The sequence below is a fragment of the Syngnathus floridae genome, chromosome 3, assembly GCF_059516105.1.
Source record: "Syngnathus floridae isolate MCC-2025c chromosome 3, RoL_Sflo_1.0, whole genome shotgun sequence".
Taxonomy (NCBI): Eukaryota; Metazoa; Chordata; class Actinopteri; order Syngnathiformes; family Syngnathidae; genus Syngnathus; species Syngnathus floridae.
The window spans coordinates 662,656-681,440 of NC_142415.1; the positions used below are offsets into that span (position 1 = coordinate 662,656).

The following is an 18,785-nucleotide window of genomic DNA, read 5'->3' on the forward strand; positions in this document are numbered from 1 at the left end:
TTCCAGCCACGACAAAAGAAGGTTATGAGGTGTTTTCCCGATGTGTTATATGTGAATATGAACAATGCCTGATAATTTAATGATACCATAATTTAAGTTAGTAAATGCTCTTTTTCATACAAAATATTCACATGTGAGAGATGCGTATAGTCATGTCAGTTACTAGGTCTAGTGGGCAAAGAAATCTACTAAGATTTTGTCAATTGTTAACATTCTATTCTAATGTAAGAGCTTGCAATTTTGGCCCTACGGCGATTTACCATTAGTGTTGATGCTAGTAACTCAGTGAAACACCGGAATGCATTAATTAGAGGAAAATTATCAAATGGTAAAACTGAGTCGTACACGCGGTGGCTCTTTTATACCGTGTTTTCATCTTGTGCCAACTAAAGATTAAGGCTCAATTTTAATGACTGGTGTAAATACGGCACAGCGTGTGGCGTATCTGCACGCAGGCAGGTTAGACCCGCAGACGAGTGCAGGTTGGGGAATCTGTGAGAGGGAGTGCTGCGCTGCTGTGGGAGTGGTCACAATGGACTTCAATCATAGCCAGTCAAAACAGATTATTTTATTTCCTTTCAATGAGGCATGCTCACTCGCAGTTTGATATAACAGAAGCACATGTGGAGTGGGTACTTGGAGACCACCTGGACCCTAATTTATTACACGTGTAGTCTTCAGCCAAAGTTACACAGTGTGTGTATCGTATATTTACTCCTTACTAATGTAATTGTAACTAAATCATTTTAATGGTTGTGTACCTCCAAACACGGAACACCTTTACTGATTGGCTGAGGGTACTCTCTGAGGTAATGTTCTTCATCCAGAAACATGCCATTTCTTCCACCATTGGCAGGCTGGAAAACGCCATAGTTGAGCACATCCTTCAGGCTCTGATTGAGTGTGCACAGGATCCGCTGCTTGGCAACCCAGACTGTGGCGTTGGGATTGAAACGCATACATTTCTGGTTTTGGGAGTGGGAGAGAGCAAAATAAGCAAGAAAAATTAATTGGGTTGTTAAGAATTTCAATCCAGCTATCAATTCTCAAGGCCGCTTATCCTGTTCAGGGTCACAGGGGGTGCTGGAGCCTATCCCAGCTGACATCGGTTTACACCCCGAAACTGGCCACCAGCCAGTCACAGTTAAGAAAATCAACACAGTTTTAATCTTTTTGATTGGAACAGATTTAACTTTGGAGTTCCATCCATGACTTTTAAGTGGAACATAACATTTTTAACTGAAAATACAAATGTTAGATTTGGAAGATTTTGACACAACATTTGAAACAGCTAAACATAGTTGAAAATGAATACACAATTAAATACTGGCCTGTACGGTGGTCATGAAGTGCACATCTCAAAAAAATATAACTAAACAAACAAGAAAAAGGTGATTGAAAACACAGAAAAAACAAAAACCAACAAAAAATAAATAAGAAAAAATTAATCACAAACACAAAAACCACAAAAACACAAGCTAAACAAACTAAAAAAAGGTAACCACAAAGACACAAAAAAACCAAGCAAACAAGAAAATGATAATCACAAAAACGAAGCACTTTCCAAAAGTGGTTGGTAGTTGGAGGGAAGAAATAACACTCACGACTGAATGAGACATATAATAGCCAGATGAACTTGTGAACACTTGATTGCATTACCTTGCATGTTGCAATGAAATTGTGTCTTGACTTTGTGTTTTTTTGTCTGATAATTCATATGTTCATAAGGGTGTATATGTTAATCTTTGTTACAAGATTATTATGTTTATTATCATGTGGGCCTACTTTTTGGATAACCAATTTTATTAACATGGGGCACGTATGTGGAAACTGTGTAGTCTGGAGATCAAGGGTGTTTACTGAATGTTTAACTTTTCCCTCCTTTTTGAATCTAGTTAACACTACAGAAGGATGAAATTTATAACTGCTTTGTCCTTCCTTCCTTCCTTCCTTCCTTCCTTCCTTCCTTCCTTCCTTCCTTCCTTCCTTCCTTCCTTCCTTCCACAATATCTGTTTTCTTCTGTTGGGGTGGCAGGGTGGAGCACTGGTTAGCAAATCGCCTCATACTGATTCTTTTCTGAAGTTTGCATGTTCGCCCTGTGCCTTCATGGGTTTCCTTCGGGTACTCCAGTTTTGTTTGTCTATGTCTATTTGTGCCTTTTGAGTGGCTGGCAACCTGTTCAGGGTGTACTCCGCTAGCTGCCCAGTCAGCTGAGAGACGCTCCAGCATACCCACGACCCTCATGAGGATAACCCACAATCGACGAGAGGCACTGAAATGAATTTTAAAAGGAGTTTTGTCATAGGCAATATGGCATGAGTCCTTGTTCATAAGGGCAGGTCAGAAATCATACGGTAGCTCAAAAGTTGCCTTTCTGAATAGACGGTAATTGTTTTTGTTTTTGGAATATAAAAATGTTTACATTGTATAAGCAGTAAGAATTAGTTCTTCCCATCCCCTCTCATTTTGCTGCACATTTTGCATTTTTCTTTTTTTTTTTTTTTATAACCTGCCTTTCAAATGCAGTATTTAAATGTGCAAAATCAGTCATTGCGATTCATCTCAGATTTGATGAATCACATTGCATGTGCTAAATTAATCTATTCGCATAATACTCCTCAAAGAGACCACAAAAGAAACTCGCCACTTTGTCGGTTGACAGAAATGGAGCAGGGTGACCAAATGTAGCTTGGACCAGGGTTTATTGAAGGGAAACGGGTGGTGGAGGACAGGACAAGGGGAACAAACAGGCAGGAGAACATAGCAACGTACGGGCAGCCGAAACAGACGGCAACCTGACGTGGGAAGACGAAGACGAAGTGAACAAGGAACAAGGGATAAACAGGCAGGACAAACAGGGCGGGCAAACAGGAACTAACAGTGCTAACAGGGACAGACTAACAGGACGATCCGACAGGGAGCGACACGCGGACAGGACTTACTAAGTACAAGACGGGTAATAAGGGGCAGGTGACGGCGATTACAATGATTACTGGTAGGACACAGGCAAGGAGGGGCGAGTGCATAGACGCACAAACGGACACCATGACAACAATGTGACACGTGGGGCTACGAGGAAACGGCGAGGAGTGGAGACTTGATAGAAACAATCTTTTTTGCACCCATTTTGCACACGCAAACCTCTATAAGGTCAGGTAGAGATCAAATATAATGTATATATTGACAGTATTTGCTGATTTATAGGCCAGTTGTGGGGATAATGGAAAAATGTCTCTGCCATTCCTCTTTCTATTATCTATCAATTGTCAGGAGAAGAATGATATCTGCACATTTATACGAAAATATGTAGTGTTCTGTGTCTCTTCTACTTACATTTCATTATTCTGTACTGGACGCATTTCAAATTTTTAACAAGACTGTTCATTGTCTCTTTTATATGACGTGAGACAAAGTAAGTAGTTCGAGTATGTTGTACATTTTTCCATAGAGTGACTGAAATAGTAAATGGTAAAACAGAAAATGACTTGTACTTGTACACAGTTTTCTACTTTTGGTATTCAAAGCGCTTCACACTGCTATCTTATTCACCTTCTGTTGACAACATCAGGAGCAACGAGGGATTGAGTGTCTTGCTCAAGGACACTTTGACATGGTCACAATGGCTAGGGACCAAACCCCCAAGCTCTGGGTTGGGAGACAATCACTCTACCACTTGGCAATGCTAGTCTGTGTTTTTCAATAATCAATAATGCTTAAACGCCCATTTCCAGCAACCATCCCTCTCGTGCTCTAATGATCCATTTGTTTTTTTAATTGTGTTAGAAGGCTAATGGATGATTAGAAAACCCTTGTGCAATTCTGTTATTTTTCATGGAAAACACTAAATTGTCTGGGTGATCCCAAAGTTTTGGACGGTAGTGTATTTTCTAAAAGTTTTAACTGAAGTCACAAATAGCCAAGAATAGCCAGTCACAATAGATGCTGCATGCCTTCCAACTAACCTTAACTTTACTGCCAGGAGAAGAACAATTCAGAGCTTGGCGGTAAAATGCCAAAAATTTGACAAAGCCGACAAACAATGGGCCATGCATCTACTTGATGACACTCCACTGCAACCCCTCTTGGAAATAATCCTTCACTGCAATTTCTGAGCAATACACACACACACACACACACACACACACACACACACACACACACACACACACTTACACACACACTTACATACACACACACACACACACACACACACACACACACACACACACACACACACACACACACACAAGCGGAAGAAATTACCTTCTGCAAAGCATACAAACAGTGAATCCGAAATGTGTTACTACTGGTCATTGTATAGTTAATCATGTGTCAAATGAGTCTTCGAAGATGAGGAAGCTGAAATACCAATTCTTTGTGTCTGCCAAAAACACAAAATTGCAACACAGTTATTGTCTATGTTCTGGGAAGAGTATACTGGGAAAAAGTTTGAATTTACTCAACTGATACAAATATATCCAAGGCAATCTATTCGCATTGTGCTGATTTAAAACTGTAATTATGTAGGAATCCCACCTGGAATGGTTAAAAGTGTCGTGGAAATGAATGCATAAGTAAGTTGGGAAGCTTGAAGAGAGTGAGAGACAGGAGGATTCAATGCTGTTTATTGTCATGTCTTTAAAACCAATGTGGCATTATTTCGTCAATGAAATGCTTCGGGTCAGGGCCACAACTTAGCTATTCAAATAGACTAAAAGGCAATATATAGTGAAGATATAAGCAAAACATTAAGTTAGAGAGAAATTAAAGGAGACGTGTTTATTCGCATGAGTGAAACCTAATTTAAACGGTGAAGCAACATATATAAGGACTGATTTTAGAATATAATATAATATAATATAATATAATATAATATAATATAATATAATATAATAGAATAGAATAGAATAGAATAGAATAGAATAGAATAGAATAGAATAGAAGCTTTCATTGTCATTGTACAACAACAGACTGACTGGAAGTACAACAAAATCGCAGGCTGCTTTACAAGGTGCTGGTTCCTGGTATAAATGAATATGAATAGTATAAATATAAATAATACAAATAGTGTAAACTGAGTAGACAGAGTTCATTCAGTGAGAGGTTTGTGTGTGTTTGGTGGCCGTTGCATGTGTGCATTTAGGGTGGTGATGGCTTTTGGGAAGAAGCTGCCCTGAGTCTGTTGGTCCTGGATTCGATGCGCATGTAGTGTCTGCCAGAGGGCAGCATGCAAAACAGGTGGTGGGAGGGTTGAGTGGTGTCTATGATGATGGACTGCGCTATGCTGAAGCAGCGGGTTGAGTGTACGTCACTGAGGGAGGGGGCATCCCAAGACCTTCTGTGCTGTCTGGACCACTCTCTGGAGATCCTTCCACTCTGTTACGGTGCAGTGTTAGAACCACACTAAGGTACAGCACAGCATGATGATCTCGATAGAAGATTTGCAGTAGCTTCTGGTTGATGTTTTTTTTACTGAGCACTCTCAGAAAGTGCAGACGCTGTGGTGCCTTCTTGAGGACAGCCTTGGTGTTGGCCAACAGGACAGGTCAGCTGAGATGGTGGTGCCCAGGAAGGTAAAGGATGAAACTCTTTCGAGTGCATAGGTGTCAAACTCAAGGCCTGGGGGCCAAACATGGCCCGCCACATCATTTATTGTGGCCCACGAAGACAAATTGTACATCGACTTCATGTGTCAGACTAAATTTTAAAAAATTAGTTCACTTTTAAAAAATAGTTATAGCTAGCGATTTTTATTTCCGTTCTTTTTTTTTTTTTAATTATTAACATATACGTATAATACAACAGTTTTTACTACTTTCTAATTTTAAAGCTAATTATTCATCAGTTTGTTGTGTAGCCTATACTGTATACAATATAAAGCTTTGACAGTCATAATGGCCCTCCGAAGGAAACTTTCACTTTGATGTGGCCCGCGACAAAAATTAGCTTGACACCCCTGCTTTAGTGAGTCGCCATTATTTGTGAGAGGAGGCTGATATGTTCTGGACCTCCTAAAGTCCAGGATGATCTCCTTTGTCTTAGTGGTGTTTAGTGTCAGGTTTGATGCACACCACTCAGACAGCTGAAGGACCTCATTTCTGTCTGCTTACTCGTTTCCTCTCGAGATCAACCCCACCACTGTCGTGTTGTCTGCAAACTTCATAATGATGTTACTGTTGTGAGCTGGCTTACAGTCGGAGGTGTAGAGGTTGTAAAGGAGGGGCCTCAGCACACACCGTTGTGTGAAGCCCGTGTTGAGTGTTCTGATGGTAGAGAGGTGGGGACTGAGTTTCACTCCTTGTGTCTGGTTAGTGAGGAAGTCATTTATCGAGATGCAGGTGAGAGGGGAAAGTCCAGGATTAGACAGCATGCTAACCAGGATGTCAGAGATGATTGTGTTGACGGCCAAGCCATAGTCAATGAAGCGCATCCTGACGTCGCTCTCACGGTGTTCCCGGTGGCTCACTGCGGTGTGAAAAGCGATGGCTATGGCTGTGGATTTATTTGCCCTTTAGGCAAACTGGTGGGGATCAAAGGAGGGGGGGAATGCAGGCTTGGATATGCTTCAGGACAAGCTTCAGGCACTTGGTGGGTGTTAGTGCAATGGAGCGGTAATCGTTGAGGTTGATGGGATATGGCTGGTGATTCAGGGGTCGGGATCTCAAAAGATGCAAAGCAGGTGTTTAGCGCCTCTGTCAGCTGGGCGCTTCAGTCCACAGCCATGGTGTTCTGGTCCCTGAAGTTGGTGATCTTCTTAAGTTAAAGTTAAGTTATAGTCCCAATGATCGTCACACACACATCTGTGTGTGGTGAAATTTGTCCTCTGCATTTAACCCATCCCTGTGTGATTTTGATCCATCCCCTGGGGGAGAGGGGAGCAGTGAGCAGCAGCGGTGCCGCGCTCGGGAATCATTTGGTGATCTAACCCCCCAATTCCAACCCTTAATGCTGAGTGCCAAGCAGGGAGGCAATGGGTCCCATTTTTATAGTCTTTGGTATGACCCGGCCGGGGTTTGAACCCACAACCTTCCAGTCTCAGGGCGGACACTCTACCACTCGGTCACTGAGCTGGTTTAGGCCACCGAGCTGGATGCCCTGCTACATCTGCCGTGGGCTGTGGTTGGTGACCTGATCCTCTACTTTAGTTTTGAAGTCCTGCTTTTATGATACCCCTTTTCAAGTTGGTTCTGGTGGCACTGTATAGTTCTGTATTGTCTGTATTGTCTGATTTGAAGGTGGTGTCACAGTCTTTGAGGAGCATCCTGACCTGGCTGGCTGCTACTAGTTGGGGAAAATTCAGAAGCATTTATCTATTGGGACGTTCCCCACGCAGAACTTGATGTAGGACAGCACAGCCTCAGTATTTGCAGCCAGGTCCTGGTGTTCAAAGATACTTCTTATTTGTGCTTGGATAGATGGTCGCTTAACTCTATGATTTGTGATTTGCAATGTCACCTTATTGCAAATGGTCTCAATGCTTGTTCATTTCAAACAAAGATGCATCTTAAATTCATCAGGGGTATACACAGAGATACTACTTGCTCAACGTAATTTAGTTTCTTTGTAGGGATAGCCTGTTTTGGTCCTGTTCTCGATGGTGGAGCAACCTAATAAAAGCTTTGACTTGTCTGTCAACTGAAAGCATAGTAGAATGAGCTGTTAGCTGTCAATTACTACTGTCTAGCCTGCATCTGTAATATTTGATGATAAAGGTGGAGGAGGGATGAGTGTTGACAAGCTGTTGGGACAACTTTTAAAATTTAAAATATAACCAAACAGCTATGCTAGCAAAATTTTAGCTAACATTTACACAGATTTAAATGAGGAGCAGCCAGCTTGTTTTGCGCCTTCATGCAACAAATGCTGCTAATGAGAGAGAAGAGTGTCAGCTTGACAGTGATGGTAGAGCCATGGGCATAATTTATTTTCAATATTATCAATTAAAATGCTGGAGGGGCCTAATCAGCCCCCCCCCCCCCCTCCCCCATCTAGTGTAGTGATATCCTTGCCGCTGTTCACTTTCACACTCAGTGAGTGAGTGTGGAATGTCTTGCACACTGTGATGGAGACATGTTTAATCCCAGATTTCTTACTAGTCAAAGGAGAATCAAACATATTTCCTATCTTTTAACGGTTATACTTTTAACTCTTATCTTTTAACAGTTATACATTTAACTTTTTTTTTTATATGAATTGGCATCTGGAGGTACACCGAAGTCCAATAACAGAATCATTACCTGTCTTTAGGAGTTACTAGAGCATGTGTGTCTGACTTTTTATTTGAAGGTAAATACCTCCTGTGAGTTCCAATGGATATTCTTGCTAGGCCATTAATAGGGTTTTACATAGTGTTTTAGCAATAACCTAGTGATTTGCAGGAACAAACTCGAAACAGAGCATGTGTGGCATGAATATACTACAATGTATGTATGTAACTGTTTTTGCTGTGTGTTTACTCTTATAGTAAATTTCAACTGGAGTCTAACTAAACAGCTTAACGCAACACAGGCGTCCTCAGGGTGCTTTTACAAGCCAGGAACTTCCATAAAAAATTCTCTTGAGAATTTTGGCTTCTCACCCTATCTCTAAGGGAGAGCCCGGACATCCTGCGGAGAAAACTCATTTCGGCCGCTTGTATCAGGGATCTCGTTCTTTCGGTCACAACCCATAGCTCGTGACCATAGGTGAGGGTAGGAGCGTAAATCGACCAGTAAATTGAGGGCTTTGCCTTTTGGCTCAGCTCTCCCTTATCCCGACCGCTTCACACTTGGCTGCGAACCGCTCCAGTGCGAGCTGGAGATCACGGCCTGAAGAAGCCAACAGCACCACGTTGTCTGCAAAAAGCAGAGACGCGATGCTGAGGTCCCCAAACCGGACCCCCTCAACGTTTCGGCTGCGCCTAGAAATTCTGTCCACAAAAATTATGAACAGAATCGGTGACAAAGGGGAGCCTTGGCGGAGTCCAACCCTCACTGGGAACAAATCCGACTTACTGCCGGAAATGCGGACCAAACTCTGGCATCGGTGATAAAGGGACCGAACCGCCCTTATCAGTTGGCTCGGCACCCCGTACTCCCGAAGCACCCTCCACAGAACCTCCCGAGGGACACGGTCGAACGCCTTCTCCAAGTCCACAAAACACATGTGGACTGGTTGGGCGAACTCCCATGCACCCTCAAGGATCCTGCTGAGGGTGTAGAGCTGGTCCACTGTTCTACGGCCAGGACGAAAGCCACACTGCTCCTCCTGAATCCGAGGTTCGACCTCCCGACGGACCCTCCTCTCCAGCACCCCTGAATAGACCTTACCAGGGAGGCTGAGGAGTGTGATTCCCCTGTAATTGGAACACACCCTCCGGTCCCCCTTCTTAAAAAGGGGAACCACCACCCCAGTCTGCCAATCCAGAGGTACTGTCCCCGATGTCCACGCAATGTTGTAGAGGAGTGTCAGCCATGACAGCCCCACAACATCCAGAACCTTTAAGAACTCCGGGCGGATCTCATGCACCCGCGGGGCCTTGCCACCGAGGAGTTTTTAACTACCTCAGTGACTTCGACCCCAGAGATTGGAGAGTACGCCTCGAGTCCCCAGGCCCTGCTTCCACAATGGAAGGCATGTAGGTGGAATTGAGGAGGTCTTCGAAGTATTCTCCCCACCGACTCACGACGTCCCGAGTCGAGGTCAGCAGCACGCCATCCCGAGGTCAGCAGCACGCCATCCCCACTGTAAACAGTGTTGATGTTGCACTGCTCCTGAGACGCCGGATGGTGGAACAGAATTTCCTCGAAGCTGTCCGGAAGTCATTCTCCATGGCTTCGCCAAACTCCTCCCATGCCCAGGTTTTTGCCTCAGCAACCGCCGAAGTCGCGTTCCGCTTGGCCATCCGGTGCCTGTCAGCTGCCTCCAGAGTCCCGCAGGCCAAAACAGCCCGATAGGACTCCTTCAGCTTGACGGCATCCCTTACCGCCAGTGTCCACCAGCGGGTTCGGGCATTGCCGCCACGACAGGCACCAACAACCTTACGGCCACAGCTCCGGTCGGCCGCCTCAACATTGGGGGCGCGGAACATGGTCCACTCGGACTCAATGTCCCTCGCCTCCCCCGGGACGTGGGAAAAGCTCTGCCGGAGGTTGCAGTTGAAGCTCTTCCTGACAGGGGATTGTGCCAGACGTTCCCAGCAGACCCTCACAGAGCGTTTGGGTCTGCCAGGTCGGACCGGCATCTTCCCCCACCATCGGAACCAACCCACCACCAGGTGGTGATCAGTTGACAGCTCCGCCCCTCTCTTCGCCCGAGTGTCCAAAACATGCGGCCGCAAATCCGATGACACGACTACAAAGTCGCTCATCGAACTGCGGCCTAGGGTGTCCTGGTGCCAAGTGCACACATGGACACCCTTATGTTTGAACATGGTGTTCATTATAGAAAATCCGTGTCGAGCACAGAAGTCCAATAATAGAACACCGCTCGGGTTCAGATCGGGGGGGGGGGGCGTTTCTCCCAATCACACCCTTCCAGGTCTCACTGTCATTGCCCACGTGAGCATTGAAGTCACCCAGTAGAACGATGGAGTCCCCAGAAGGAGCGCTCTCCAGCACTTCCTCCAGGGACTCCAAAAAGGGTGGGTACTCTGAGCTGCCGTTTGGTGCATAGACACAAACAACAGTCAGGACCCGTCCCCCCACGCGAAGGCGGAGGGAGGCTACCCTCTCATTCACCGGGGTGAACCCCAATGTGCAGGCGCCGGGCCGGGGGGCAATAAGTATACCCACACCTGCTCGACGCCTCTCAACTCCAGAGCGGAAGAGAGTCCAGCCCCTCTCGAGAGGGCTTGTACCGGAACCCAAACTGTGCATGGAGGCAAGTCCGACTATGTCTAGTCGGAACTTTTCTGCCTCGCACACCAGCTCGGGCTCCTTTCCAGCCAGAGAGGTGACATTCCATGTCCCAAGAGCCAGCTTCTGCAGCCGGGGATCAGACCGCCAAGGTCCCTGCCTTTGGCCTCCGCCCAGTTTGCACTGCACCCGACCCCTTTGGCCCCTCCCACAGGCGGTGAGCCCATAGGAAGGGGACCCACGTTTCCTTTTCGGGCCGTGCCCGGCCGGGCCCCATGGGCGAAGGCCCGGCCACCAGACGCTCGCCTTCGAGCCCCGCCTACAGGCCTGGCTCCAGAGGGGGGCCCGGGTGACCCGCGTCCGGGCGAGGGAAAACTAGATCCAATTTTCTTAATCGTCATAAGGGGTTTTGTGAGCCGTGCTTTGTCTGGCCCCTAGGACCCGTTTGCCATGGGTGACTCCCGACAACATGGCTCCTAGGATCATAGGGGCACGCAAACCCCTCCACCATGATAAGGTGACGACTCACATTTTAATTCAATAAGTATTTAATAATTCACTTGGGCCAATAACTCTCCAGCTTATCTATAATGTGCTGGAATACTGCCATTATGTAATCATACACCATAACACCTATACATTATATAACACACGTTCTGTAAATGCAAAATATCTTGGGCTTGATTAAAAACCACAAGTGAAAATTGTGGCTTTGTAAATAATTGCAAATGATGTTATGTAAATAAATTTAATAATGTAAATAAATGTAGGAATAAATGTATAGATAAAGGTAATATAAATAAAACCAGATTCCCGCAGCACACATTAATAAAATATGTAATATGTATATGCAAAGCAATACATTACAAGTAATGGTGTAATTAGTTATAAGTAATTGACGTGACTTTGTTGCAGCCAACATGGGTTCAGGTTCCAGTCAGTGATGGCATGATGCATGAATCTATACAGTTCTATGAAAAGTATTAGCCCTTTTCTCAAATTCTTACTTTTTTTTGGGATAGTTTGCCCGTATTTAAGATGATCAAACAAAAGACAAATATAACCCAAGGAAAAACAAAAGGCAGTTTTTAAAGGGTCACGGGTGTGCAGGAGCCTCTATCAGCTGTCAATGGGTGAGAGGCAAAGAAAATCCTGAACTGGTAACCATCCACTCACAGTTTCTGTTAGGGTTTTCCAGGTTATCTTCATCATAGGATTATGTTGGAATGCAACAGGTAATAAATACCTTACCTTGTCTTCCTTATCACAAGGTCGTAAAACATCCCCTGAGATGTTTAGACTAGGGGACAAGGGCTTTCTAGCCAGCCTACTCATACCCCCACTCTGTCTATCTTAATAAATATCCTCTTGCAGGAAGGAGGGTTCAGACCTCCATTCGAACATCGCTGCACGCACAGCGACGAATGGACTCTCCACCTGCAGGTGTCTAAAAGGACTTACTTGTCTCCCGTGTGGTTCTTGCAAAATAAGTTGGAGTGAGCAAATCTCTAACAGTTTTTATTCATTAAGGGAAAGAAACTATTCAAAGCTCCACCAGCACTTGGAATACCCTGTGAACAAAAATGATTAGCCGCTCAAACTAGTAAAAGGTTGACCCACCCCAGCAGCAAGAACTGAAATCACGCATTTTCTATAACAGGCAATAAGTCTTTCATATCTCTTTGGAGAAATTTTGTTCCACTCTTCCTTGCAGAATAGTTTTTATTCATCAATACTGGAGGGTTTTTCTTTTAGCATGAACAATATTTTCAAGACAATGCCATATCATTTCAATCAGATTCAATTATGGAAGTAGACTAGACCACTCCAAAACCTTCTTTAGAAAAATAGGCAGTCAGAAGTTGACTTGCAAGAATATTTTTGACCGTTGGCCGAGTGCGAGTTGATAAAAAATAACACCGGTCACTTTTATCCGGTATGTTTCAGTATTCTTATAATAAAGTAATGGGATGCCGCGATAAGGTTAAAAGTATGAGAATATTGCCAAATTGTTTTGGAAATGAATTTTAATGGGTTAGCAGGTCTGAATACATCCATCCATTATTTGTACCGCTTGTCCCCACGGGTGTCGCGGTATTGTATTAGAAACAAGTTTTTGTTAATATATTTTTTTAAAAAGGGCGCCATTGTTCTGAATGTCTTTTGAGGAGTGAAATCCAGGCCATTATTTCAAGGCAGAAAATGAAATGATCAGTTTATTTATATATTTTTAAATACTACATCAGCGATGGCAGTTCATTGGCATAATGTGGCTGCTAAAACTGTTCAGTTCACTACCTACTTATAGATGAAGTTACAATTTAAGTTATAAATATCCATCCATTTTCTATACCACATGTAAGCACGGGGGTCGTGGGAGTGCTGGGGCCTATCCCAGCTGTCATCGGGCAGTGGGCGTGGGACACCCTGAACTGGTTGCCAGCCAATTGCAGGGCACACAACCAATCCGCACTCACACCTATGGGCAATTTGAAGTGCTCATTCGGCCTACCAAGCTTGTTTTTAGGATGTGGGAGGAAACCGGATGACCAGGAGAAAATGAGGAGAACATTTAAACTCCACACAGGGAGGGCCGGAGGTGGAATCGAACCCACACCCTCTGAAAAGTGAGGCGGACGTGCTAACCAGTGCCCCTGGATACAGTACATACAATAAACATAATAGTGATTGACAAAAATGCTAAGCCGTATTTACAAATTCATATATTAATGGTTAATTTTTTTTTACTATTAACGTGTCTTATTTACTTGAATGAGATGATTTCTGTGAAAACCGAATGCGGACTTGATTTCTTTTGGACACACTGGAGTAGCAGTTTTATAAGCAAATTTCATTCTCCATTTGACAATGACTTCTTTAAACTACACACAATGTGTATTATAGTATTTTAGACTCCCTTTGTGGCATCCATTCAAGTCACTCACCATCTGCTGCAGGTCAGGGATGATAATGCGGATCACCTGTGAGTTTATGTGAATGTTGTCCATGTGGTGTGGTGAAGGCTCAGCGGTGGCCCTAATAGTTTCATAAATGGTTTCTTCATGGGAGCTTTCAGAGGCGCAGTCATCAGAATAATCAGAAAAGCTCTGGGCCATCTCATCCTCACTAGAAGTGGGGCTCCGAGGGATTGTCATCAGGCCTGGCGCAGCTAAGTCTAGCTGCATCAGACAGGGAAAGAGCATTAGTCAGTCAGTCTCACTCAATTTCTTCATTACAAAGATACATGTGAAACCATTAGTTCTGTTTGGAGATATCCTAAGAGGATGCTTGTAAATTTGACATTCCATTCAAAATCACAGAATTTCAGCTCAGATGGCAGTCATTACACCCTTAAAACTGCTGGGTTATAAAGATGGCCCTAACCAGAAAGTTGACCAACAATTTGCCCCACCAGAAACAATTTGTTAGGTTGTTTAGTACAAAAAACAATGCAGAAAGTTGGGTCAAATTGTTTTTCAAATTGACTCAATTTCCTAAATCCGTCCAATTTTTAACCCAAATTGGTTTGTTTTTAAACGAGCATTTTTAAAGGTTGAAGGAATGAGGTCGAAATACAAAAAGTCCTGCCTAGCTACAAAAACAGATATGCTCAAACCTCATTGAATAAAGTACATAAGCAGACAAGCATATTCACATATTAAATAAATAAAAGAAACATTTTAAGCATATAATTATGCCTACACACCAAATCAATAAAGAAGACATAACTAGACATTTTTGATAAGTGGTAATGAGAAAGGTTTTTATAACTTTATGATCTGATATATATTTCTGAGCACTTTGAAATAACAAATATCTTTTGATATATTGCCTAAATAGCTTAATGACCCTTAAGGAACTGTGTAATGCATGCCTGATGATTTTCTAAATCACGGACACTGCCAAAGTCGTCTAAAAATGTTCAGTACTTGATTGTATCTTATGTTTTGACTAATGCTAGACGCCATTTTTCGATTACTACTGAACGTTCTGGACAGAGGGAAATATTTTGCCTAACAAAGAAAAGATATGGTTGAAAGCATGATTAAACTAAGAATATGATGACGTAAGCAAGTACATGGAGATCAAAAGAACAAACTTTGCATAGTCAGGGAACAGTAATAGATTAATGATGTCACAGCCAAAAGCTCACATAATTTCGTACAAAATGACAAAATTGACAGTGTATGTGCAAGAATGTAGGAGAATGTTTACAGGAAGGTCACTTGGAGATAAAACCAGCAGGTGCCAAAGGGAGACAGCCCAGCCAAAGATGATTGTCAAGGCTGAAAGACGGAAAGGAAAACAAAAGCCCCCACACATCGAATCGCCCATAATCAGCACCCAACCCCACGTAACCAGCTCTCACCGAACCAGCACCCACTCCCATGGAATCAGACTCTCCTGCAAAGTTGCCCCGCCCCAAAGACTCATCAACCATCAAACTCGGCCCACACTGGCATGTGCAACTGAATATAAGCTGACCAAAAAACGTTGAATGTTGCCTTTTCTGAATGGAGACTTTCCGCTCTTGAAAGGCCCAGCGCTGTATTGTTCTTTCCTGAAGACAGAGCTTTTTGAACAAGAATTGTGATTGAACTCAACCAACCTGTGTAAGTCTAATTTCTGCTTCAGTGTCTTAGCATTTTCCTAAATCTGAAGAAATCAAACGAGCACGCAGTGAGTAAATTGGATAACAGGTGATTGGCAATGGCTTTTGCCGTGAGGCGCAGATAACGCGCTCCCTAAATTGTGGACAAAATCCAACAAGGTGTTGCAACCGATCCAATATGAAATTCTTTAGATTGATATTGTTTGACAAAGTTTTGAGCATGTCCAGCAGGCTGCCCTTCTCTGACGCAACCCTCTGCTTCTATCAGGCTTGGGACTGGCCCACAGTTTTCACTCATTTGTGCACCCAATCGTGCTGTATTGAAATATGATTAAAGAAAACATAATGTGTGATTAAACACTTTTAAATGAGTCCCACTACTGGTTGAATTGGTTGAATGATTTTTTTTCCCATTAAAAAAACATTTCCCAAGTTAAAATCCCCTTTAGCTTGAAATTTGCCAATGTCATGAATAATTTTGGCCTTATACAATAATTTAATTGTGCTCCAAGAATGTTAGATGTTTCAATATTCATGTACACGTTGTTCTGACCAGGGCTGTGGACTCGGTCGGATTTTTGCACCGAGTCCGAGTCCGGCCTCTTGACCACCGAGTCCGGCTGTCCATTTTTTCTGTTAATTCATGTGACTGCTTAGTCTTTATTCAAGGCTAACACATGACTCTGGATGCCATGATTATCCGAGGGACAAAATAGCTAATTATATATGCAGAACGAACGCAACTGCTTTCACACTGGCTGGTTCGGCTTATATAGGATCCCTTGCTGAGAGCGCGGACGTAAAAGTGAGGCGACGTTCCAATTGTACGTCGGATCGATAACATTTTCCCTGCCCTACCGGAGTTGTGCTAGTTCATAACGTAGATCACTCATGGCGTAGTCATAAATGTACGGTTGACAATTCAACCGATAGAAGTGGATACATTGGAACATAACCTACACTCTAATATATTATTTGACATGGTATTAAATGCGTGGCTTTACAAAAATAGTCATTGAAGCCCACCCTTAGCCCTGAGTGCCATTGGCATGAGGCAAAACGCTTGAAAACACATCAATCATTAATTACACCATTATAGCTCAGACATTTATCTAAACACAAATAATTAGTGACGACCCCACAACTATCGAAACACATCATTGATATAAGCTGGGTGACATAATCGTCCTTGACATTGGTAAATAATGTAAACATTAGCCTAAGTGCAACTCAACGTGGCCGCATTGATCGTAAGCAGGGCTGTGGACAGTATTCCTACGCGCATTCTCAGCAGCATGATGAAAATAAAATTGAACGTATCTTTTTTATTGTCGGACAAGTATTTTCGAATGGTCAAGAAATTTCAACTGAATTTATCATACGCTAAGTGCGCAGTTTTGCATCTAGGGCGTAGCAACCCGAAAAAAGAATATTTCATCAATGGAAATTTAATACCCTCGGTAAACCAATTCAAGGATCTAGGATTTACGATCACAGAAAATGTGAAATCTTCAGCGCATGTTTCGAACATCAGCAGGAACGCTAAGCAAATGATTTGTTTCCTCTATCGATCGTTCAAGTCAAGAAATATAGATACTCTCGTTTCGATTTACAAGTCCTGCATCAGGCCCATACTTGAAAGTTCAACGCAAGTTTGGAATTCATACTTGCTCGGAGACATAAAGAAACTTGAAAGCATGCAGAAATTGTTCACAAGGCGACTACCTGGGTTGTCGGAAGTACCGTACGCAGTTCGCTTGGAGGTTGCAAAACTTGAGTTGTTAGAACTTAGAAGATTACGTTTTGATTTACACATGGTCTATAAAATTATTCATGGGTTAGTTGACATACCTTTCAATTCGCTTTTCGAGTGGGCACCCTATGCCGCGACCAGGTCAAATACACACAAGCTCGCAACAAAGCAATCGAGGCTAGACTGTCGAAAATACTTTTTCTCAAATAGGGTAGTTAACCCTTGGAACTTTTTATCTGAGGATTTGGTTTCTTCACCTAACTTGGCTGTGTTCAAACAAAGATTGTTAGCTGTAGATCTCTCGAGATTTTTGAGAGGGGGGGATTATTAGTGGCCCAATGGGCCCATACCCTCCCCGCCATGCCCATTTCATTGTTCACCATGCGGTATCATGACATAAATATCCAATAACTACTCGCTATGCTGTATTGATTGAATTGAAAATGCTATTATCATTATGGTATACCTAATGAGCTCGTTATATGGCTGGCTAAATAAATAAATAAAGAAAGAAAGACTCGGTGGACTCAGTCAAAATCAGCACAGAGTCCGAGTCCGTCAAAAATGACCGAGTCCGACCAAGTCCGAGTCCCTGAGTCCGAGTCCACAGCCCTGGTTCTGACATGTTTGTAACAACAAAAAAAGCAAAACATTAGGATAAAGCTTGTATTCATTGTTTTTTTTCTGCATGCCTTTAAAGTGATGTGGTGTCATTTTCTGTCAAGGTATTTATTGGCTATTCAGGCGTAGTCGGCGTAACAACAAATTAGCCGAGCAACAGAAGATGTAGGAAAAATGAACTATAAACACCATAAAAAAGATTCTAAGACATTCCAAAGCAGAACATTGTCAAAGGTCTAAAATGAAGAGTAAAGTGAGTTACAGAGATGCTTATTCAGCACATTGTATGACATGATTGTGCCTTTAACGCTCCCGTTCACCTTGTATAAGAATGTGTGCCGTTTCACGAGACGTTCGAGAGAAAATTATGTAGGTTTTGCCTGCTATTGTTAAGAAATTAATTGGAATGTTGCATTAATTATTGAGATTACGACTTTTATTCCTACTTTAGATAGACATAAAGACACGCTCATTTGGAAGAAATTATGGGGATACAGTGACAATACATTGTCATTGTGTATGCATGTACAGTATGTATAGCACATAATGGACAGAAATAGCTTCTGTTCTCTGAGACTGTCCATCGTGGTCGAAGATAACAAATCTTCCTTTTGCTGTGTGGATCTTGGTAGTGGTTATAGAAGCTGACGACAATACCCCAGTATGTAACTATAGTTGTTTCTCAATTAGTAGGCTGCGCCCTCCAAAAGATATTTGCATGGTGGGTCCTTCATGGAGAACCACATGAACCGTGGTGACTTTGGATGGATCTCACGTGGTGTCTTAGTAGGTCAGTATGAGGCGTTGGTGCGGAGTATCAGATCGTGATTTTCCTCCAGGTGCAAGACACCATTATGACATACCGAATGTCAATGAGGCAGGTTCGCTGACTCCATCATTGTTTATTTTGGGGATGTTTATTGAACATGTTTAAAGAAAACAGAGACAAAACAACCAAATAAA

General features: G+C 43.1%; 1 protein-coding gene across 5 annotated transcripts in view; it reads right to left on the reverse strand.

Annotated features, from left to right (window-relative positions):
- LOC148400041 (SH3 and multiple ankyrin repeat domains protein 2-like) overlaps positions 1-18,785 on the reverse strand; it is a 267,857-nt gene that overhangs the window by 195,870 nt on the left and 53,202 nt on the right. For 3 of the 5 annotated variants that reach the window (XM_088371807.1, XM_088371808.1, XM_088371806.1), the window contains 2 exons: positions 13,782-14,015; positions 762-965 (listed from right to left, as the gene is read on the reverse strand). In XM_088371807.1, the coding sequence (XP_088227933.1) occupies positions 762-965; positions 13,782-13,991 (414 nt within the window). In that variant the 5' untranslated portion in view covers positions 13,992-14,015. The remainder of the gene's footprint in view (positions 1-761; positions 966-13,781; positions 14,016-18,785) is intronic. The other 2 variants (XM_088371805.1, XM_088371809.1) reach the window with 1 other exon arrangement.